The 23,660-nt window shown below is 44.5% G+C and overlaps 1 protein-coding gene and 1 pseudogene across 1 annotated transcript in view; one reads left to right on the top strand and one right to left on the bottom strand.

Moving 5' to 3' along the window:
• Positions 1-6,379: 6,379 nt before the first annotated feature.
• GPR139 (G protein-coupled receptor 139) overlaps positions 6,380-23,660 on the bottom strand; it is a 39,982-nt gene continuing 22,701 nt past the window's right edge. Inside the window, exon 2 of the mRNA XM_024744628.1 lies at positions 6,380-7,314. Coding sequence (XP_024600396.1) covers positions 6,380-7,314 — 935 coding nt within the window. The remainder of the gene's footprint in view (positions 7,315-23,660) is intronic.
• On the top strand, positions 15,636-16,577 carry LOC112399249 (rho-related GTP-binding protein RhoG-like; annotated as a pseudogene).

The following is a 23,660-nucleotide window of genomic DNA, read 5'->3' as shown; positions in this document are numbered from 1 at the left end:
AAATTATTCCCATTTCAAGGCCTCTGTCCTTTTTTCCCCTCAGCCTGGAATGTTCTTTATATGACTGTTTCCTTTTAATTTGGATTCCAGTTCTGTTACCTTCTCAAAAAGGCCTTCCCTGACTAACTTGTCTGCTCTTCTTTCCTCCTGACCTGAGTCACTTACTATCATTTATTTCCTAGAAATTATCACTACCTGAAATGATTTTATTGGCTTCCTTGTGTATTGTCTCTCCTACTCGGGCAGGGGCCCTATCTGTCTTGTTCACTGAATCTGCCTTGAATCACTATGCCTAGAATGGATCTTGCCACATGTCAAATAAATCAATGACCGTGGGAGTGCTGGGACACATGGTTGTTAAATGAGTGCCCACTCTCTTGGCGCTCTTTATTTCCATTCCTAGACGTATTCAAGTTGATAGTCTAGTCATTGGAGATGCTGAAGATGAATAAAAGAAATTTCTAATGATGAAGGTTAGAAAGCAAGCTTGTAAAGGTCTATGACATATATTTCCTGTAATGTGCTAGGAAATCATTGGAAATTGGACCAACCAACATCTAGGTTTTATAATCTTGGGCAAAGGGATCTCTTGGGCCTTAGCTTTCTTTCTTTTTGATATTCGGGTGAAATAATCTCTAAGATTCTCTCCAGCATCCTATGATAGTAAAATAAGAATCTACCCTTTGCTGGTTATTCTGTAATCACTTCCTATCTCACTTCGCCCTTGATTTTTCACTGTTTTGTGCCTTGCGATCTGGCCACGATGGACCGCATCACCTGCACTCCCTCGCTGACTTCTCTTTGAGCTCGGTCAGTGGAGGCATCAGCATGATATCAGAGGGAAGGAAGAAAGAGGTTGGGGTACCCCTTCCTTCCTCTCTGGCATCATGTCTCTGGCAGCGGTGTGGCACCTGCTTGCTGGAAAGCCCCTTCTCCAAAGCACATCCTACTCTGAGCTGCAGTAACAGCTATGTCCTCCCGTTGCCCCATCAGGCATAGGGAGGTGAGGCTTCCTGTTGTTTCTAGTTCCCGGGTGCCTCGATAGCTCTTATTCTTTCTCAGATCATTATTGAATGGTCTCTTGGTTAAAGTCTTTTTATTGAAATCATCTGAGTGAGATTTGCTTCCCTCCAAGACTCTGATTGATATGCAATCCATTTGGAAATATATACAGAGAAGCAGATTCTAAGGACTCCCATGGAAAACCATTTGTGGAGTTAATAGACATCACTGTGAAGATTTCTGTTTTGGTTTGATCTGAATCCCTTTATACTGCAGTTTAGGTCTCATTCCTTCTTGTTTTATCTCCAGTGGAGAGAAATGTCATGTTACCGCCATTCACTAGGTAACAAAGTTCCGCAGACGTGGTAACTTCTCATGCAGAGTTGGTGAGATGGCGTCTCTCTTCCCCGTAGCCCTGTTTTGCTCCTTTTTAATCAGAAAAGTTTTCTTTTTTTTTTCTGGCATGACAGTGACACGTTCTTTCAGTAAACCCAGGAAATCCACTGTGTCTATTTATCCCATAGACACAAACCTCTCATCCCCCTTGTTGTGTCTGGTAAGTACTCAGACTAATTGCACACCCTCACAGAGGCTGAGCCATCACATTTAGCCAATAAATGTAATAAAAGGATTATTATTTAACAGTTCAACTTCCATCAACTCACTTTTATCCTGCTTCCCTGAGTTGGTGAACGAAATTAACGAGAACACTGTGGTCATGCTTACCAGCTTCTGTTTGCAAACTTCTTATCAAAATCTTTGCTTTTCTGTACTTCCCTCTCAACTTGTAAGTTACTTTCATGCTCCAAGTTGATGCAAAGACAGATTATGGCAATAGTTTGTGGGTGGCTGTCAGAATTGACAGTGGTTTGTGTGGGAAATGCATAGCTGGTTTGAGAGCTGTGGTTAGAATTCCTGATAGAGTCAATTAAAAACAAAAATTACACCTCACAGGGAAAGGTCAAATCAAGTGTTTTAATTATGATGCTGTGATACTATATCTCACGCTTGGATGACCTGGGTTGGAAGAGTCGGAAAACTATGTAATATAACCAACTCTAAAAAGGGCACGAAAATAATGTGAACTTTTGGAGGGATGAATCAGAATCTTGCAGAGACGCGATGAGGTAGAGTGGAAAGGATGAAGTGTTAGGTGACTTGGGTTCTACTCTGGACAAAATCATTTAAGTCTTTGGGTCTAGCATCCTCACCTGTAAGAGGAGGTACAATTGGAGGCTCTTTTTAGCTCTACTATTAATAATCACCACCCCATGAAGTACGTACTGGAATTACTATTAGCCCGATTTTATGGAGAGGAGACTCAGAAAGATTGAAAACATTGCCCAAGGCCACACGGCTAGAAAGTGGCAGAGCCTGCAGAGTTACAGCTGACAATAACTCACTCCAAACTTTGCTGTCCTGACCTTGAGAGTGTCTACTTACCTTTCAGGCACCTGGGAAAAGTTGACTTTTACACCACTTTCTACATGAGGACAATCTTTCAGAGATCTTCAAGGACTTGTTCAAGGTCAAACGTCTAGTACATTGTGGAGCTAGGACATGAATTTGTGATTGTCTGACTTCAAAGCCCAAGCTCTCAGCCATTACGCTAGATTTCCACTATGATAACAGCCACCACAGTCTCGAAGATGCATAGACGATGTAGTCAGAAAAGAATTCAGATTTATAACCAGTAAGCTACCTAATTTAGGATTATAGGAAGCAGAGCTCAGTGGCAGGGGCAGGTGGGACTCAGGTCACATTCTAGCACCAGCACAAAGCATAAGGGAGATACTTATTTAAAAATTTTAATCAGAGTTCTGCCATTGCTTGAGCATATATGCATCTACCAAACACCAAGTGTGTACCATATTAGAATTTATTATAATACAAACAAGTCCAAACACAATATATCTAATTAAGAAAATATGAACATCTACTATTTTTCTACGGTAACATTTTATTCCATTCTTTCAACTGGAATAGCCAACACTAGAGTCTCTTATTCACTTCAGATAGGCCCCCATTTTGGACCAGTAGGCACCAACTGTGCAAAGTAACCTTTTCTAATTGCAGAGTGTTTGCAAAATGAAACTTCATGCCTTCTCATGGTCTGTTTTTTATGGTTTGTCTCTCATCCTCCTTATTTCCTTCCTATTAGACAGTTCAGTCCTTGAGCTGTTCAATAAAAAAGATACAGTGTGTACATGTGTAGCATCACTGCATGTCCAACCAAGGACACAAATCATACAAGAGGAATGCTAGTTAACAGTCTTTGAAGGAGGCATCACAAAATCCTGTTATAAGGCAATTGCTTGAGTGCCATCAACAGCAGCTGTTTACGTGACAGGCTTCAAAATTCAAGGCTTTATTTCTAAAACTGGCCTGAAAGAAAAGGCTTAAAAGTTTGTTTTTTTTCTTTAAAAAAACTTTTAACTTTTGTCCACAATTATTACTATAAATAAGAATAAATTAAAAGTCCTTAGATTATCTGAAATAAACTTTAGGAGATATGTATCAACCTAAGCCAACAGGCGTTTGTATGCATTTTAACCAGAAGACAACACCTCTGGGCTGCCTTCAAAAATCAGACCTCTTTTAAACATTACTGTATCAAAATATAAAATACAGTCAGAAGGAAGAGTGATCACAATACTAGTTGGTACAGCCTCTGTTGTTAAGAGAAGTAATAAACGAGTGTATGAGGAAAACATTCCAAATGCACACCCAGGTTTTACTTTTTAAACATCAATAAATAATTGTTACATACAACTAAAAACGTGGAGCAGAGAGCATTGAGATCCACATACATAGTTTTCATCTTGCATACATTCTCAAAAAGGAATTGCTTAACCTTTATAGGTATTGCACTGTGACTCATTCATGTATAGTTCAGACTAGCATTTTTCAGAGCTATGTGTTTAAAAATAAATAATTAAATAAATACGTATATATATTAGGTGTAGGTAGCCTTTGGTCAATGTTCATTCACAAGGGGGTGTGGTGGAGTCGCATCATTCGCACATTTAATGAACAGGTGCCTGACTACACATGCTTGGCAAGAAAGAAACAGAGGGAAATGCAACTCAAGGGGAACTCTGTGGGGAAATCTGGCCACTCTTCCACTAGATGTGCACATGCCCTGGGGAGAGTGTGACCTGGGAGATAACGAATCTGCTTGTCCCTCAGTCAAGCAACTGCCGTGAACCTCTTCTAGTGGGAGCATCTTGACGCACCAGTGTGATCCTAATGTTCTTGGGTACATGAGAGTCATACCATATGGTCCCTAAATGCAAGCCAACTCCGTCTTGTCTTCAACAGAAGAAACAGCAAACTGTTCCAATGCTGGAAAAAAACTTAGCTAAGTTTTTAAGGGGTAGAATATGGTCTCCAACATGGCTCCTTCCTGAGAACTTTGCAGAAATAACTTTGGCTCTGCCAGATTTTTTGATGAGACTCTACTGCAATTATTTAAAAGGAGTAGGGGGCTTCCCTGGTGGCGCAGTGGTTGAGAGTCCGCCTGCCGATGCAGGGGACACGGGTTCGTGCCCTGGTCGGGGAAGATCCCACATGCCGCGGAGCAGCTGGGCCCGTGAGCCATGGCCGCTCAGCCTGCGCGTCTGGAGCCTGTGCTCCGCAACGGGAGAGGCCCGCGCACTGCAAAAAGGAGTAGGAAATCGGATCATCAGGATGAATGTGACCTAAGGTTGTATTGAATTAGTGTTGAGGACATTGGTTGAAGTTCAGGGATTGTGTGACATCAGAGCCTTTTCTACCCTGCTCATTTATTGCAAGTTCCCTTTCAGAGGGTAGACATGTCTTCCAATTTAGGGACAAAAGTGCAGTAAAAATTCAGCCTGAGGAACCAGGTGTTCCAGGTGGACTGTCTGCTTTTTGTTGGGTCACCAAAAATATCATACAATTCCAAAATCATTTTGGAAGACTTCTTCTAGAACAGGGATAAGTTCAAATACTGGGAATCTGGGAGAGAAGTTTTTAAAAAAATGTAACTGAGAAAAACTCCAGCATGGATTTTTCTTTCAAAACACATCATGGGGTACATAGGAACCTAACGTAATCAAGTCTGTGTGTGTGCACACATGAGTTGTAGTTCCCAGGGAAGCCTCTATTAATTACACCCTAGAACTGTTCTTGCCTTGGACAGACAAGAGCAGAATAAATAAATTCATATTTTATTATTTTGCAAAGGATCTGGGTTAAATAGCATCACCAAAAACTGGCACCACCCTTTTGAGCCATGTGCATCAAAGCGCAGACATGCAGACAACATGCATACCTTTCCACTGCCATTTGCGGCTAAATGGCAATGCCAGCTGGACAGTGGGGCAGAGCTGAGAATGTCTCCCTTTACACCTGCAGAGCTACAGTTCCTGACCCTCAAAAACTAAACCCAGTTCCAAAGTCACTTCCAATAAAACAGTTTGGTGACGGCTTCAGCAAGCAGGGAGGCAGGGTTGGCAACTCTACACATAAAGGCTTCTCCAGGAAGCTTGAGTGGCACCGCAACAAGAAGCTTTTTGAGTAAGGAGACCATACACAGCTGACACAAGGATGGATTGGAACAATGGCAAGAGTGGGCTTATTTTTTTGTTTTTCTGGGCTCAAGAACTCCTCCTATATCCCCACACACCAGGCAGGGTCTTTGTTTTGGAGGAACTAGTTAAAATCTATACATAATGGCAAATAGAAAGACTGCATCTTAGACCCCAGGTCTGAGTGTCGTGGTTATGTTGGCCAGGAGCCTTTTCACAGAAGCTCTGGCCAGAGTTTGAGTAAGATCCAATCCTCCCCTGCCCCCAGAATCTCATTCTACAGATTGGGGTGCCAGGGCCACTTCAAGACCAAAACCCTCACTAGGACAAAGGGCACCTTGGAAAATTCTCGAATTGGTCAGCATCGTTAGCTGCTGGTCACAGCACAGGGAAATGATGGATGACCTCAGCTCTCGGAAGAAGAGTGTGGGCTCAGCTACGTGCTACTGTGGCTTGATGTGTCACATAAATGAGCGGTTTCCAGTGACTGTGGATGGGGCCAAGGCTAAGTCATAGACTATTTCTCTACTGTGTGTCCTTACAGGCCACAGGATAATAACACAACCTCCAATGACATCTTCAAACTGGTAGGAACTTTTGCTGTCAGCATGACTTGGTAGAAATGAACGCATAAATGAAAACAAGATTCATGCTTTTCTTTCTTCTCCTCCATCTTTCCTCATCTACCAGTCTGAGAGTCGCTCAATCTATGGAGACAGGAAATCAGGTTAGCACTCTTAAGGAGAGCTGTTCAGCCATAGGATGGGCCACATTCGCATCTGGAAGTGGATTATGCAGAGACACTAGGTGCCAAACCTATGAGGTCATGGGGATACCTTTATAGGTTTTCCATTTTTGTCGTACTGGTACACCAGCATCTTGATACAGTGTGAGTTGGCCGGCGAGATCCAGGGGCTACTTGTTATGGAAAAGTTATGGTTGGTGTAGAACTGTATTGGTTGCTTCTGGCACTTGAAGAAGGCCTTGAGGGTAGCGGCCGCCATTTTGCGGAACCGTTTGCTGATGAAGCAATAGAGGAAGAAGTTGATGGCCGTGTTCAGAAGGGCCAGCATGTTGGCGATGTCGGACATAACGTGCATCAGCCAGCGGTTCTGGAGGGGTGCCCCATACAGGTGGTAGAGGATCATGATGATACGTGGGGCCCAGAGTGTGGCAAAGATGGAGGTAATGGTAAACAAGATGGCAGTGGTTTTCCCTGTGGAGTAGCCACGGAGGCGAAAATTGCTCTTCCGCCTGAGCTTGTATACAATGATGGAGTTCAATATGAAGAAGATGGAACAGGGCACCAAGTACACAGTGAAGCAGTGAATCCAGATAAGGACATGGTGCACGGAGGTGCTGATGTAGTCTTCAGTCCAGATGTTGGGCCACCAGTAGTAGGGGATGCTGGTCAGGAAGCAGGTGACATAAACACTTACGATGACTTTCCGGGTGCGGGCTGGGTAGGAGACCATGTGGTACTTGAGCGGGTGGCAGACCGCAATATACCGGTCAATGGTTAATGGAACAGTAATCCAAATTGAGGTGTGGATGGATGAGAATTCCAGCACTTCTATGATCTTGTCGGGAACCTGGGGCATCTGCATGTTCAAGATGAAATCTTCCAGCAGGAAGTCCACGAACACAATGAAAAAGAGGACCAAGATGTCAGCAGCGGCAAGTGCCAGGAGATAGTTGTAGGAGGACTTCTGTCTCCTAGCCACCAGCTGAGAGAGGATGATCACGGTTAGGATATTTGCTGTGGAGACAAGAGAATCTGGCTTACATCTGAAGCAAGATGACTTTATTGCCTACTAGGGGCCCCTAGGCATGGTGTCTCAGGCACTCCCACGGAAATCAAAGGGACTGAACCCATGCTCTTGAGGGACAACCTCTGCACCGCAATTGCACCTCACACAAACATCTGGATACGATTTTGACAAAGTTTCCTGTTCACATGGTCCTTAATTTTTCCCTCACACAGTCATGACAGTGGTGCTGCCGTTGTCCTCACTTCAGAAATGAGACTGGGTCTCAGAGAACTTAAGGAACTCACTTAGAGCCACAGAGTTAGTCATTCATGGTGACAGGGACCAAACCCAGATCCTCTAATCCCCAATCCTGTGCTCTTTCTTTTGTCTGACTGCATGGAGAATATGGGGTTGGGATGGCATTTCCTGTTTCCCGTGCTCAGGTAGGACATTGGACTATACAACCTCTTAAGAACCTTTAGAACTTGGATTTTAAGACCTTTCTTTTTTAAGTGGGTTCAGAATTGAAGGAATGGAGAAGATCATGACCTTTAGATTAATTTAAAAATAAATTATATTTATTTTTAGAGTAGGTACACATGGTACATAATTAAAGTTAATAGAAAAGTAAAATTTCCTTCCACTCGTATTCTGCAACCACCCAAATACCCCTCCCTCAGGGCAATCATAGTTAATAAATAATCTGTGCTTATGCATGTCTGTATAATATGTGTGTATACAGGTTTTGCAAATATAGTAGCAATAGATTATTTTTCTGGGGGTCAGAATTGTTTTGGAATGCATCCACATAATTCTGATCAGTTTTAAAAAAACAAATGTCTCTCTGAATAAGATACATCTGGAAAGTCATTAGGGACTCACTCTAAAATGATATCCCAATGGATAACATCTGGAAGTCATTCTACACATTTATTCTCATTAAGTCACAACCAAACCTGAAATTTGAACATTATTAATCCTACTTTGCAAACAAGGGTCTGAGAGAATTTATGTCCCCTGTCTGAAGTGCAGTGGCAGAGCTGGAATCCAGGGCTCTCTTTCTCGCATGTGCCTTTATAATTATTTCACAATAGTTCACATGTGAAAATGTCTTTAATATGCACACTCTGGTGTATTCATCACTCAGGTTAAGCAAATTTTAACACTTTGCCACATATGCTTTAGTTCTTTTTAAATAAAGAAACGACACTATAGATGCAGTTGAAGTCTCCTTTGAAATTGTTCCAGCCCATCATTTCCCTTCCCCCTTTCCCCACCAGAGGCAGCCACAGTGCTGCGGTCTTCAGGGCCACGTTTGCATACTCTTAACTTCTTTTATACAGAACCTGCCACTCTACATGCTGCTTTCTTTCACACAACAAGTTGCTTTTGAGACCTCTTTTTTTTTGATACATGTAGATCTATTTCACTCATCTTAACAACTATAGAGCAATTCCATTAATAACCTTATTGCAATTTATTTATTCATATATACGTAGACATATTTATACATATACACACATGTCTATATATGTATATATCATATATTATGTAGACATATATATCTAGCTGTCTATATGTGTATATATATATACACATATACTATATATAGACATCTATGTGTCTTTGTATATGTATATATGTGTGTATATATATATATATATATATATATATATACACATTTAAATTGGTTTCAGGATTTTGCTGTTATAAACTGCTATAGTTAATACCTTGATATGACTCTCCATGAGAAGTAGCTATGTGTCAGAGTTTCTCTCAGGTAGTATATACATATGTAGAAGGGTGTTTATTATGTTTTAGAATACGTGCATCTTCATCTTTACCAGATATTGCTGAATTGCTCTGTAAAGTGGTTTTACTAATCTGCACTCCCAACGGTAGAGTATGAGAGTTCCAGTTGCTCCATAACCTCTCATTACTCGGCACTGTCAGGTTGTTTTGTTTGTTTGTTTGTTTAAGACTGTGCTGTCCTTGTTCTTGCTCAAAGCACTTTGAAATAACATTTTGAAGTGGTGGAGAGTTAAGGTACCAATTATATTAATTATCCAGTATTCAATCCCAGTGGTTTAGAGCATTCAATACCCATGCTTTAAACCACTCGGCAATATCAGTACTTCTAAGCGGGGGCGAGGGCACCATGTGAGTATGTTACACCCTGGACAATAAAGAAAAATTATGAGTAAATTTTACTTTAAGTCAATATCTAAGAAAAGAGGTCCATTAAAGCAAAATTCTTTATATTCTTAATCCTGGAATTTCAAAAGTTTACTTATGCATTCAACAGTGTTTTTCCATAATTACTATGAGCTATGCCCTGGAAGGAGATATTGAACAAAATAGACATGGTCCATCTTAACTTCATGGAGCTTAGAGTTTACTATGTAAGAAAAGCATCAACCGAAGAATCACAGAAGAAAATGTGTAACTGGAAGCTCTAGTAAGTGCTATTAGTGATCAGAAGAATTTTTACTGAGGAAGTGATGTCCAAGCTGAAATTTGGAGACCCAGTAGGAGGTAAATAGGCAAAAAAGGTGGTTGGAGAAAGTGTTTCAAGCAAAGGAAACAGCATGTGCAAAGGCCCTGAGGTGGGGAAAGCATGAAGAGTTGAGTTTATTAAGGCAAGGAATACTCATATGGATTTCTACTTGCTTTGTGTACATTTTTGCACTTCATAGCTCTCTTTTATTAAACAGCCTGTTGAAAAGTGTTCGACAATGTCTTATTCATTTAGACATCCTTTCAGAAAACATCTAGCATCTTCCTTCTGTGTACATGGGCCCAAGATGGATACAAATTAGTATTGTAGACATTCAGAGTCTCCACTCAGAGAGTGTAGAAACAGCATGCAAGGGGCTGAATATTAAAGAGACAAATAAGAATCCACACAGTGATACATGAGCCACAGGTGCATAGATACAGAATGAAGGGCAAAGGCTTTGGAGGAGGTTATGGGTCAAAATTTAGGCTACTCCGACCTGACAGTCAGAGTTTCATGGAACTCAAGCTGTAAAACCAGCCGCATAGCACAGGGACATCAGCTCGGTCCTTTGTGACCACCTGCGGGGCGGGAGGCGGTATAGGGAGGGTGGGAGGAAGGGAGACGCAAGAGGGAAGAGATATGGGAACATATGTATATGTATAACTGATTCACTTTGTTGTATAGCAGAAACTAACACACCATTGTAAAGCAATTATACTCCAATAAAGATATAAAAAAAAAAAAACCCAAAAAACCAGGTCTGATGCTTTCCCATCAAGCCAAGAGCATCAGAGCACAGTGATTTAGAATGTGGAGTTTGGGGCCAGGCTGCCTGGGGTTCAGTCCTGGCTCTATTATTTATTGACTCTTTGGCTTTGGGCAAATTTATTCAATCCCGCTGTGCCTTAGCTTCCTTTTTTATAAAATAGGTTTAAAGGGTTATTCTGAGGATTAAGTGAGATAATTTTTATAAAGTGGTTAGAACAGTATCTGGCATGTGGTAAGATCTCAATGAATGTTAGTTCTTGACTGAGAATCCACTCATTCAACAATTATTAACGGAGCATTTACTATGTGTCAGGCGCTCTATGAGGTGCTGGAGATGCAGGAATTAACAAAATGGACAAGTTCCCTTTTATCATGGGACTTATAGTATAGTGGGTGAGAGAGACAACACATAAATACAAAAATGTACAACAGAATTTGAGATAGCGGTGCTATACAGAATAAAACCAAGGGATGAGACAAATTGTTGGGGAGTGTTGTTTTTTAGATTGGACATTTGAGTTCAATTAAGGATGAGGAGAGGGGATCTGCCATAAAAAGATCCGTGAGACGAGAACTCTAAGCAGGGGGAATGACAAGTGCAAAGGCTCTGAGGTAGGAAAGAACTTGGTATTCATGGAACTGAAAGAAGGACTCTCATCAGTCCTATTAGCACCCCTATTTTACAGGGGAGGAAACTGAGGCTTGGATATTTAGGTTATCTCTCCATAGCCACAAACTGAGTAAGTGGGAGAGCCTGAAGTTGACTCCAGCTCTCTCTGACTTTATGGAATATCAAGTTCCGCTTTGTTTCCAGCCGGAGGAAAGTGATTCCTGTTCTCTCAGTTGTCCCTGACTTAGAAAAGTGCCATCATTTCTCAGAACCTCTTTTTTCCATTCATTAAACAACGCCCACACACTCTCTCATGTCCCTGCTCTGCTCCCCAGCTTATAAGGGGGGTAGGAATGAATAAATGCTGGGGTCTCCCTAGAAAAAAATGTTAAACAGTCATCCTTTAGTATCTGCAGGGTATTTGGTTCCAAGACCCTCCTGTGATATCAAAATCTGCAGATGCTCAAGTCCCTTAAATAAAATTGTAGAGTACAGATGGCTTTCTGTCTCCGTGGGTTCCGCATCCACGGATACAGAGGGCTGACTGTATATATTCTGCGGAGAGTCACTTTTCAACACCATCTCTTACTTCCTCATCGAACCCTGTTTGTAATGTGGTGCTAAAAATTTTCCATATCCAAACTCTTCAAAAATATTCCATCTCCATCTAATTAATGCTTTAATTCAGGCAAGTCATCAACTCCAAATTAAATTTCCAGCTCTTCATATTTGACATTTCCTTAAGTTTCTAGTAATTGCGTCTCTCAAGAAACTAACCCGCAGACATTGAGTTTTCCATTTCTTTCGTGCAGGTCGATTTGCTCCCAAGGCAATATCAAGAACACTTAGAACATCCTTGGGATGAGAGAGATGTGTGAGCCACAGAGACCCAGAGGGGAATGGAACAATGCCCGTGTATTGATTTTCTGAAAAAGAAATGAGAAGGTAGAATTTTCAACTCCCAAGGTTGGCATTTGCTATAATTCCCCACATTGAAAAATCCTTTCATTTCCACTGTGATAGTTTTTTCCCCAAAGAAAAGGAGTGGTGTTGACAGGGTCTGGGTGCATTTATAAGGGGTGAATAAGCGAAGAAACCCAAGTCATCACCACCTGAAGTTCCATTTCTCAGCTTTTTTCTCAAACTAACAGGTCCAAGAATCTGTTGTGTGGAAAACCAACCAATCCCATCCAAGCAAGTCCCCGTGAACTTCATGATCAAAATGTCAATGCTTCTGGGCTTCCCTGGTGGCGCAGTGGTTGAGAGTCCGCCTGCCGATACAGGGGACATGGGTTCGTGCCCCGGTCCGGTAGGATCCCACATGCCGTGGAGCAGCTGGGCCCGTGAGCCATGGCCGCTGAGCCTGCGCGTCCGGAGCCTGTGCTCCACAACGGGAGAGGCCACAACAGTGAGAGGTCCACGTACCACAAAAAAAAAAAAAAAAAAAGTCAATGCTTCTAAAAAGCAAATCTTTTCTGTCAATGGTGTCTTTGGACAGGTGGGTAATATAAAGCCCATGTTTTGTGATTGCAAACCTTCTTGGTTATATTCTTGGGGGAATTCATTTCCTATACTTTGCAGCTTACCATGCTCAAACTTGAGAGGATTTAGGGAGCGCTAAAAGATCAACACAGGTTGGGCTGTCAGACCCCACCACTGGACGGTTGACTGGTGCAGAGGGAAAGGTCTTCCAGAGGTATTTTCTGTGTCTGTGAGGACTAAGAAGTTCCTGGAGATTCCTTGGAAAAGCCCTGACCGGGAGTTCTGAGTTTATATCTCTTAATTCTGCTACATTTCTTGGTTTTTGTGTTTTTTTTTTTTTTTGGTCTTTGAAAATTATTTTTTTCAATTACAAAAGTAAAATATACCTGTAAAAATTAAACATTATATCAGCGTATAATAATAATATTAGCTCACTTTTATTGAGCATTTACTTTGAAGCATCTTACACACATTTAATTTCATTTAATTTTTACAACCACCCTATGAGGTTGGAACAATTATCTGAGAGCATCGAGCCTTAGAGAGGTTATAAGTAACTTGTTTGTGGTCACAGAGCAAGCGAGTGGTGAGCCCAGACGTTAAGCCAGGCTTTTTGTCTCCTGAGTTTGTACATGTAACTATTACATTAGACACTGGAAAGTGAAAGTCTGTCTGAATCGCATTTTCTAGAGATATTATGGTATCTAGTCTCTTAGACGGTCCCCAGTGAACCATACCTCCTGGTGTTCATGCCTTTGTGTAGTCTCCTCCCCTTGAATTGGAGCTTGTCCTGTGATTCACTTTTTTTTAAAAAATAACTTTATTTATTTACTTTTGGCTGCGTTGGGTCTCTGTTGCTGCGCATGGGCTTTCTCTAGTTACAGCAAGTGGGGGCTACTCTTCGTTGTGGTGTGCGGGCTTCTCGTTGTGGTGACTTCTCTGGTGGCTTCTCTTGTTGCAGAGCATGGGCTGTAGGCATGCGGGCTTCAGTAGCTGTGGTATGCGGGCTTGGTAGTTGTGGTACACGGGCTTAGTTGCTCTGCGGCATGTGGGATCTTCCCCCATCCAAGGCTGGACCAGGGCTCAAACCCGTGTCCCCTACATTAGCAGGCAGGTTCTTAACCACTGCATCACCAGGGAAGTCCCTGTGATTCACTTTCAACCAATAGACTATTGTGGGAGTGACACTGCATGACCAGGTTGTACGTGGGCCTTTTGAATACCTGCTTTGGGACGCTCCATCTTGGAGCCCAGCTGTGAGAAGGCCAAGCCACATGGAGATGTCGTGTGTAGGGACTCTGGTTGAAAGCCCCAGGTGAGCTCGTAGCCGACAACCAACATCAACTGTCTGTCATGTGTCTGTGTCATGTGTCTGTCATGTGAGTGAGCGCTCTTGGATGTCCAGCTCCACGGAACCCCCAAATAACTGCAGTCCCAGTGCCCTGCGGCTGCCACTGTGAGAAACCCTGAGAAAGAGCCATCTGGCTGAGCCCAGTCAGCCTAAGAACCAGGACAAATAATCCTAAATGGCTGTATTAAGCCTCTGAGTTTTAGGGTGGTTTGCAATGCTGCAACCAGAACAGAGGTTTATTAACTATTTGGTGTTTGTATCTCTAGGGTATTTATATGCCTATAACTATAACTATAATTGGTAATGTGACTATCACCACAAAATGAGATCATACACTAATACTGTTGTGCAAGTTGGTTTTTTATTATCTTTTTTCTCTCTCTTTTTTAAAAACTTTAATTAATTAATTTATTTTTGGCTTCATTGGGTCTTCGTTGCGGTGTGCAGGCTTCTCGTTGCAGTGGCTTCTCTTGTTGCAGAGCACGGGCTCTAGGCGTGTGGGCTTCCGTAGTTGTGGCTCGTGGGCTCTAGAGCGCAGGCTCAGTAGTTATGGCACACGGGCTTAGTTGCTCCGCGGCATGTGGGAAGCCCCAAGTTGGTTTTTTAATCAATTAGAAATAAATCGTGGATTTTTTCCTATGTCAATTATATTCATGGAATGTTCACTTATGGCTGGACATTACTTATTTTGTTTTATTTTATTATTTTGGCCACCACAGAGCTTCATTAAACATCTTTGCATATTTCTGTAGAATAAATTCTCAAAAGTAGAAATGCTGGCTTAAAGGGTAACACACATTTTTTTCCCTTCCTCCCTCTCTCCCCCCTCTCTCCCTCCCTCCCTCTCTCCCTCCTTTCTTCTTAAAGGCAGCTAATAGAATTTGTAAGAAGGGAAAGAGCTCAAGGTGAAGCTACAAAAAGATTTAGTTTAGACACCAAGAAGCACTTTCTGACTACAGTGGTAGTTATGTGAACGAGAGCAGGCCACTGACACCACAGCTGTTTGGTCCACGCAGGTCTTCTGAAAAGAACAAAGAGTTGTGTATCTGGGCTGATTAAATTCCTGGCGTTACCTTCTGCAAATCCTCTTTATCTGCATCCTAAATTATATTTTCGTGAATTTCCAAAAAGAGAGTAATTCACCCCTTTCAGCCACCATCCCCTGTGACTTAAATGCATCCCTCCCTCCTTCAAGGTGCCTATCTTTTGTACTAGAAGAGTCAGCCCTCATGTCCTACAGACACATGATGACCCCTGACACTGTGAGCCATTCCAGTGGTGCTATTTATATGGTTGCTGGAAGGTGCCTCAAGGACAGGTTTTTAGGAAAAGCAATTTCTAAGCCTCGCAGGCAAGAAGTCAGCACTGCCCTTGTTTAGATCAGCTGGGGAGTGGGGACTGAACTGGGTGATGGGGCATTGCTCTTGAGGGCTGTCATCTCCCTTACTGTTACCTGCTCCACTATAGGTCTTGGAGGGATCTTGGAGCAAGGGGAGATAAAGGGGAAAGGGGAAATAAGATGCTGGTTTTGGCTCTGGAACCCTGAACCAAGCCGCTGCTGCTGCCCCAGCTCCCCTGTGGTGGGCAGGGCACCAGGTCGCTGCGTCCAGAGGGGCCAGAAGGGGAGGGAGGCGTGGCCTCGACGCGGCAGCTGCACCCACCATGTACAGCATCAAGCGAGTGGTGGTAGGTGATGGGGCTCCTCTGCTACACAGCTGATGCCTTCCCCGAGGAGTCCACCCCTGCGGCGTTCGACGATTACAGTGCCCGAAGTGCACCTGACTGGCGCACGGTGAGCCCGAACCTGTGGGACGCGGGGCCAGGAGCACGACCATCTCGCACACTCTCCCACCCTCAGCCCAATGTCTTTGTCATCTATGTCTCCACTGCCAGAGAACGTGCGGCACAAGTGGCATCCAGAAGTGTGTCACCACTGCCCTGAGGTGTACATCCTCCTGCTGGGCACCAGGAAGGACCTGAAAGCTCAGCCTGACACCTGCGGCGCCTCAAGGGCAGGGCCAGGTGCTGGCCGAGCAGATCCACGTTGTGCGCTACCTGGAGGGCTTGACCTGGCAGCAGGACGGCGCCCAGCTTGGAGGCTGCCCCTGCCCGACCGTGGACAACTGGTGCCTTGGTGCCTTGTCTGCCCCCAGCTGAGCCTGAAGGACAATTCTAGCACCCCTTGGAGGGGGGGTGCTCCCTGAATGCCTTTTTCTCCTTAAGGAGGCCCACAGGAAGGGAGCCTTGGGTCCTGCCCCACTCTGCTTGGGAACACCAGGTATTCTCGAGAGCTCACCCAGGCCAAGGTTGGCTCCCTTCCCAAGAAGCCAACCCTTGCCCCTCCCCATTTCCCCACACAGACGTTGGTGCCTCTGTGCTGCGTCCTCTCAGGTTAGGAGCTCTCAGCTGTCCAGTCCCTAACAGCTCCCTCACTGCTCTTTGACTGGTTCCCCTCTAGATGCTCTCTCCCTTCCCCAAAGAAGGAGCCACGGAACCCAAGGATGATGAATATGCCCTAACCTACTCCCACATGCCCAAGTCTTATGCATTTGCTGACTGACTCAGCCCCCGATGCCCCCTGGGCCTTTCCTACCCCATCAGCATTATTAAAATCTCTTGTCTCCAGTGGGGGATGGGGGGAGATGATGCTGATGAGACTTGGTTCAGTCTTTTTGACCTCTGTGGATGGTGCCAGGAGGTCTGCAGGCGGTTGTGCCCTGAGGGCTTCTAGGAGAGGAGCAGGGAAGGGTTTCCCAAGGGCAGCTGTCCGTCCATGTGGTCCCAACCCCAGGCACTGCCCGCTGGCCAGTGGCCAACCTTGTTTCCCATTGTTCCACTTGCTCCAGGGCAGAAGCCAGGGAATGTGGAACGTACTTCCTGAAGTTGGCTATTGGGGGCAGGAAACTGACTGTCGACTAGTGGGGTGGAGGTCAGGCAGTGGGGCCCCAGCTCATGGGAAGGCAATCCCTGAGGGATAGCTTCCAGGTTCCTGCAAGGGCTCTGAAGGGCCATTTGTTCTTTTTCCTCTTTGCAGGCTGAACTTCACCCCACATATCCAAGTACATAAGAACCTATCATAGGACTTCCCTGGTGGCACAGTGGTTAAGAATCCTCCTGCCAATGCAGGGGACTCAGGTTCGAGCCCTGGCCCGGGAAGATCCCACATGCTGCGGAGCAACTAGGCCCATGCGCCACAACTACTGAGCCCACACGCCTAGAGCCTGTGCTCCACAAGAGAAGCCACTGCAATGAGGAGCCTGTGCACCGCAACGAAGAGTAGCCCCCACTTGCCGCAACTAGAGAAAGCCCCCGCGCAGCAATGAAGACCCAACACAGCCAAAAAATAAATAAATAATTTTTAAAATTCTCGCTTAAAAAGAAAAATAGAAAAAAGGAACCTATCATAGCTGGAAGAGGTTGTGAAGTGTAGTGATTAATCTCCCTGAACCTCAATTCCTACATCTGTGAAATTGGCATCAATATAAATATCACCCTCATAGGTTGTTAGAAAAATAGAGGAAATAACATGTGTAAAATGCTTAGTACAGCCCCTATCACATGGTGAGCACTCTGTAAATGTTAGTTTTGTTACTTTTCACACCTGGCCAGTTCAGTTCAGCAGACAATTATTGAGCTAGAGGCCAGACTCTGCTGGAAGCAGAGCTGAATAGGAGAGAGTCTGAGCTCTCACGGAATCCGTGGAAGATTCTCATTTACCTCCATGGATCATTCCAGGCACTATAGTCCTGTCACCTTATCTGGAAATTCTTTTTTGTGTGTGTGTGTGTGTGTGTGGTACGTGGGCCTATCACTGTTGTGGCCTCTCCCGTTGCGGAGCACAGGCTCCGGACGCGCAGGCTCAGTGGCCATGGCTCACGGGGCCAGCCACTCCGCGGCATGTGGGATCTTCCCGGACCGGGGCACGAACCCGTGTCCCCTGCATCGGCAGGCAGACTCTCAACCACTGCGCCACCAGGGAAGCCCTGGAAATTCTTCATTCCCAATTCCTCTAGCTGCAGCTGTGTCCCACCAACAACCCCCACCCCTTTATTTTTCTATGCTTGGTGGAGAAAAACATCGGTCTTTATCTATGGAACTATACCCTTAAGAGCCATTACTATATGATAACTCAGTTGTTTCTTGCATTCTCTGAAACAGCTTCTGTTCTTTTAAAATTTTAGTTCTTATTTGACAGGTCTTTAATTTTCTTTGTAGCTTTACTATCATGCCCTTCACTGTTATTTTTTTGTGGAGACCCTACTTGTCACCACATTTAGCACTTGAGTGGAACCTTTTCAAAGCTAGGATCTGTGTTTCCTCCTTTGAATCTCCCTTTCTAGGATCTCCTGCCCGGGGTGATAGCATAGCCTGAGGCAGGGATGACAAAAAATGTTTACTCTTCAATTGACTGGTAGAGGCTGCTGGGCGCCATGTTGAAACTTATTCCAAAACCACACCTGGGTTTAGCAGTGCTGCAATGAATTGGCGATGCCTGCCTTGGTGGAAGAAATGTTGTGGATTTGCCACAAGGAAGTCTTGGGACCTGGATACATGGTGCAGTTTTCCTTTTTCCCAGAACTTAATAAAGTAGTGTTTTCCAGTATAGACCAGGACTAGTTGAGACCTAGCAAGCCTGCCCTTGTGGTTGAGTAGTCAGCAAGAGCTAAGATGGCTGCCACCCCAGGGCAGTCTGACTCAGGGCCATGGGGAGAAGTGAGTCATCCTCCAGGCTACAGGCCAATCAGTTGGCCTTCTCTTGACCGTAAAATTGCTTCTGGCTTTTTGACTAGGCACAGATTCTTTGGGTAAGCATGACAACAACTAGATTCTCAACTGGGAAACCACATTCAAGTTGGCCAACAGACTCAAAAGTTTCCAAACCATACTTCTCAATGCCAAGCTTCCTTTTCTTATGACTACCATACACTGAGCACCTACTGTGTGCTGGGTGGCTCTGTATAGATGAGATGATTTTATGAGATTTGCTGATGAACATTTTCACTTTCAAAGTTATACATTTAGTTTAAGTGGTATTAGAGGAATGTTATTTTTCCATTTAGGGTAGTGATAAAAGCCTGTTTATAAAATAAATTTATCCAAAAAGTGAACTGACTTAAAGAAATATTTAAGGAGATGACAGTGCAAGCAGAATGTAGGCTCTCATCTCCATTTTACAAATGAGGAAAAACTAATATTCAGAAAGGTTTAGCCACCTGTCCAAGACGGCACAGCTGGTAAGTCAAAGAAGCATTCTGAAAGCACTTGATGGTGCCATTCTGGGTCAACTTTTGTACTAAGTGATGGATGCGACTGTGTTTTTTCAGCTCTGGGGGTTTGTCACAGAGACAGATGGGGGCAGGGCTTGAGGTGGCTCTCCAGCAAACAAAAACAGAAGAGTTATCAGAAAGGACAGGCTCCTTAGAGAGGCATGAATTTTGATGTCTGGAGGAGCTGGGTTAGCACCCCAGATGTGCACATTTCTTGCTGGCACTCTTGGGCAAGTAAACACAAGGAACAGTCAATAAAATGGGAGTAACAGTGCTGTCCAGTTCAGAGGGCTGTTGTGAGGGTTAGAGGGAATCTCACACACACACAAAGCTCTTAGCACGGCGCCTGGCCCAGGGAGAGTGTGCAGTGTGTCACAGTTACTGCCTGCGAGTGTGATGACCAGTCCTGTGAAGGTGACAAACTGAACCAGGCGAAGACCTGGTGCAGGCGAAGCAGCGCCCGCAAATCTAGGTGGGGCTTCTCCTGGTGTAGTTCTTGAGGATGGGAGAACTGGCTGGAGAAAAGACCTCTAGCTTGTTTCTCACACTCGGTCAGTGAAAGTGTCCTTCATGCTGCTGTATGTTACAGATGCACGTTGTTAAGAGAGTAAACCCTAAGGGTTTCTCATCACAAGGAAAACATTTTTGTTTCCTTTTCTGCTTTTTCTTGTATCTCTGTGAGATGACGGACGCCAGCTAAACCTATTGCGGTGACCATTTCACAATATACGTAAGTCAGATCATCATGCCGTATATGTTAAGCTTACACAGTGATGTAAGTCAATCATATCTCAATAAAACCGTGGAAGAAAAAAGAAAGCATCTTTAGCTTTTCCATTTTTGTTAGGAGGCCCCTCGGGTTAGACTGAGTTCTCACATAGACGCTTGTGTGCTCCTGGACAAGCCCCTTCCCTTCTCAGAGCCTCAGTTTCCATATCTGCAAAGTGAGCCGGTTAATAATAAAGAAATAATTTAAAAATTAGTATCATAGCTCCCGTTTGGTAAAGGTGGGCGGGGGTTAAACAGGCACACAAGACAAGGAGAGGCTCCCAGGGAGGGTGAATAGCACGTGCGAAGGCAGGAAAGAGGAAGGTCCTCAGGGCAGCTAACTGTTTGCTGTTTGTCAGGCCCTGAACTCACTGCTTCATATCCATGAAGCATATTTCATGTCTACAGTATCAGACATTATCTAATATTATAATATCTAACATTAAATATCCAGTATGTAATCCTTGCTAATAAAGTAGGTACTATTTTCATCCCCTCTTATAGATGAGAAAGACTGAGGCTCAGAGGGTGAAGAAGTTGACTGAGGTTGGATGCAAAAGTGTCAAATGCCTCTTCCAGTTCTTCCATTCACGCAGACCTGTAATACAAGGGCTGAGCACATGCAGTAATAACTGGTACATTTATTAACAACAATTCCCTTTATTGGGCACTTGCTATGTGTGATTCACTTGCTATAGGTTTTACTGGCATCAAATTTAATCCTCATATGACATAAAGGGATAGATGCTATTAATATCCCCATTATAGAGGTGAGAACACTGAGGCTCAGTGGGTTAAGAGACTGGCCCAGATCGGACATCAAATGTATGCTGGACCCAGGATTCAAAAACAATGTATTAGACTCTAAAGCCCATTCGATGCACCTGCTCATCCAGATGCTTCCATCATTAGCTTGAGGGAACTGACCATTAAGTAGAAATGGGTCAGTATTTTCTTTGTTTCTTTTTCTTTTTTAACAGTGTGTATCAGCCTGCATGTATGGTGGCAGGAGGTAGCTGAGGGAAGAATTCCCTTCAGAGGAGTTGTAGGTCCTTCAAGAACACCGGCCACTCCCAGTCCCTGGGAATAAGCGAGGGTAAAGAGACAGGGGGTTCATCTCTGCCTCTGAGGGTCTAATTGCTTCCTCCAAGTCCAGGGCTTACCACCGAGACCCTCTCCATGGCACCTCCCGATATGGAATGGTGCTAGCGTGGGCTCATTCTCCCTGGGATTCACCCCAGGTGCATGGTTTCCGCCCACATGGCCGTCCCCAGACCTGCAGCTGGTGGCTGCCATGTGCACAGAATGCTCACTTGTTTTGCTGTTTTGTGGACCCAGAGTGATGGTCACTGGGTGTCAGGGGACCAACAGGAAGTCAGAGGCTTCTGGGCTCTTCATCTGGAGTTCACTGGGGTGTCAGAGGCTTTTGTGGCTCTGCTCGGGTTGTTGCTGTTTGATTAAATGTCTTGCTCTAAGCACCATCCGTCTCCCACTGTCTGTCAGGGGTAGGTATTTTTAGCTGTGGGCAAATAGCTTATCAGTTGTGCATGCAACACGCAGCCAACACAGAGCCTTCATTCCTGTTGCCTGTCTTCTTCCATGCAGGCAAGGACAACAGAAGAATTAAAGGAGGTTGGCACTCATTTGCTCATTCCACAAACATTTACTGAGCTGCCCACCGTGCACCAGGCACTGGGCCAGGCACTGTGGATGCAGCAATGTGCAAACGCACAGGTGGCGTGAGTCCACATGGGGCTTACAATCTATTTTGACAGAGTTGAGGTCTGCTCTGCTAACTCTGAGGCTTTTGGTGAGTCACACATTTCTCTGGACCTTTTTTCATTCAAAAAGCACGTGCTGGGCATATACTATTTGCCATTCACAGCACTGAGGTTGCTGGTGTGGAGAGACAAGTCTCTCCCCACTAGCAAGCGAGGTAGAAAGGGAAAGAGGTTGCACGACCAAGCAGCGAGCGTGACCCAGGTGGCCCAGGCATTTTCTCAGGCCCATGGGAGAAAATGGCAATGAGTTCTGACCCCGGGGCCTGGGAAAGTTGCACGGAAGCGTGAAGGAGGGGCTGGTGGGATCCAGGAGCCACATGGGCAAAGGAAGCAGGACGGTGGGCAACACAGTCAAGAACTAGGAACATAACAGATAAACTAAACAAATAATTCTTCAGCTAATGACCCAAGCTGTCTTTCTAGCCCGAAGGCTTCTCTTCCCAGGGGCCACTTCCGAGGGACAGCTGGCTGCCCTGCAGCCAAGGCCACATATAAACTGCAGCAATCAGCTGTCACTTCGCACCTCCAGCTGCTTTCTAGTATTAGGTCTGCATCAAGTGTCTCCAACTTAAAAGAAGGAAAAGCAATACCATGTGACGTCAGGAAAGAAAAAGAAACCACTCACCATTATATACAAAGGTCCCAGAACATGTTGTTATGGTTAATCTACTTACCCAGGGTCCCATTGCTATAGACACCACCAGTGCTGACCACAACTATCACAACCATCACTTTGACGATTTGGGGGGCACTTCAGGGGCTCCCAGTGTCATCCCAGAATGGTAAGAGGCAAAGAGTACAGATTCCGGAGCCATGCTGCTAGGGTTCAAACCTGCCTGTGCCACTCTAGCTGTGTGACCTTGGACAATCTACTTAACCTCTCTATGCCTCAGTTTGCTCATCTATGGAAAGGATGATACGGCACTTATCATAGGCTTTTGTGAGCATTAAATGAATTAATATACGGAAAGTACCGAGCACAGTGCCTGGTACCATACAGGCTATGTAATTTTACCATCATAGCTATTAGGTTAGAAATCCAGACGAGCAGGAAGTGTGTTTGCTTTTCTTACTATTATTGATATATTGCCAACCTCTCACACAGTTCTGGGCATATGGTAGGTGCTCTAAATATCTGTTGAATGAATGAATGACTATGAGCGTAGATTAATGTGGCATTTTAGACATGCAGAAGGGCTTTGTCATAGTTTTGAATAGACTGGAAGGCTGCTAAGTGTTTACTGCAGGAAATGAGTCAGGTGGTGTGATCAAGGGTAACTGGAAATTAATTGGAAATCAGTTTAGTGTTCACTGTGTGAGATCTTTTAGAGACTATCAGCTTCTCCAGAAGAGGTTGTGTGCCAGAATCTTCCACGTGAATCCAATTTCAGCTCGACATAAATTTAGTGGTGCTCAACTATGTAGCCAAGCCTGGATCAGACTCTCAAGGAGTACAAGACCCTGCACTCAGGGTGCTGAGATCTTACTGAATAAGTCATCCCAAGGCAGCATGAGGAGTCATTCAAACTCCCTGCTACCTTCAATGGCTCTGTGCCAGGGCTTATAAACTCAAATGGCACAAGGGACCAGTTAGGTGACATCAATGTGTGAGGTGAGCCTGCGGGGGCCTTTAGCGAGCTGCCCAGCTTATAGCCCCTTTCAAGAGGGCAGCCACTGTTCAGTTCCACTTGGTGGTTTCCCAGGAGGGAATGACAGCCAACTGTGGCCAGGTCATCCAATGTTTCAAGAGAGGCTTGCAAGCAACACACACACACACACACACACACACACACACACACACACACACACACACACACAGGGAAGCCC

Source organism: Neophocaena asiaeorientalis, unplaced genomic scaffold (assembly GCF_003031525.2).
Source record: "Neophocaena asiaeorientalis asiaeorientalis breed wild unplaced genomic scaffold, Neophocaena_asiaeorientalis_V1.1 scaffold91, whole genome shotgun sequence".
NCBI lineage: Eukaryota > Metazoa > Chordata > Mammalia > Artiodactyla > Phocoenidae > Neophocaena > Neophocaena asiaeorientalis.
Note: the sequence above shows the minus strand (reverse complement) of the source record. Positions and strands in the feature narration are given on the sequence as shown.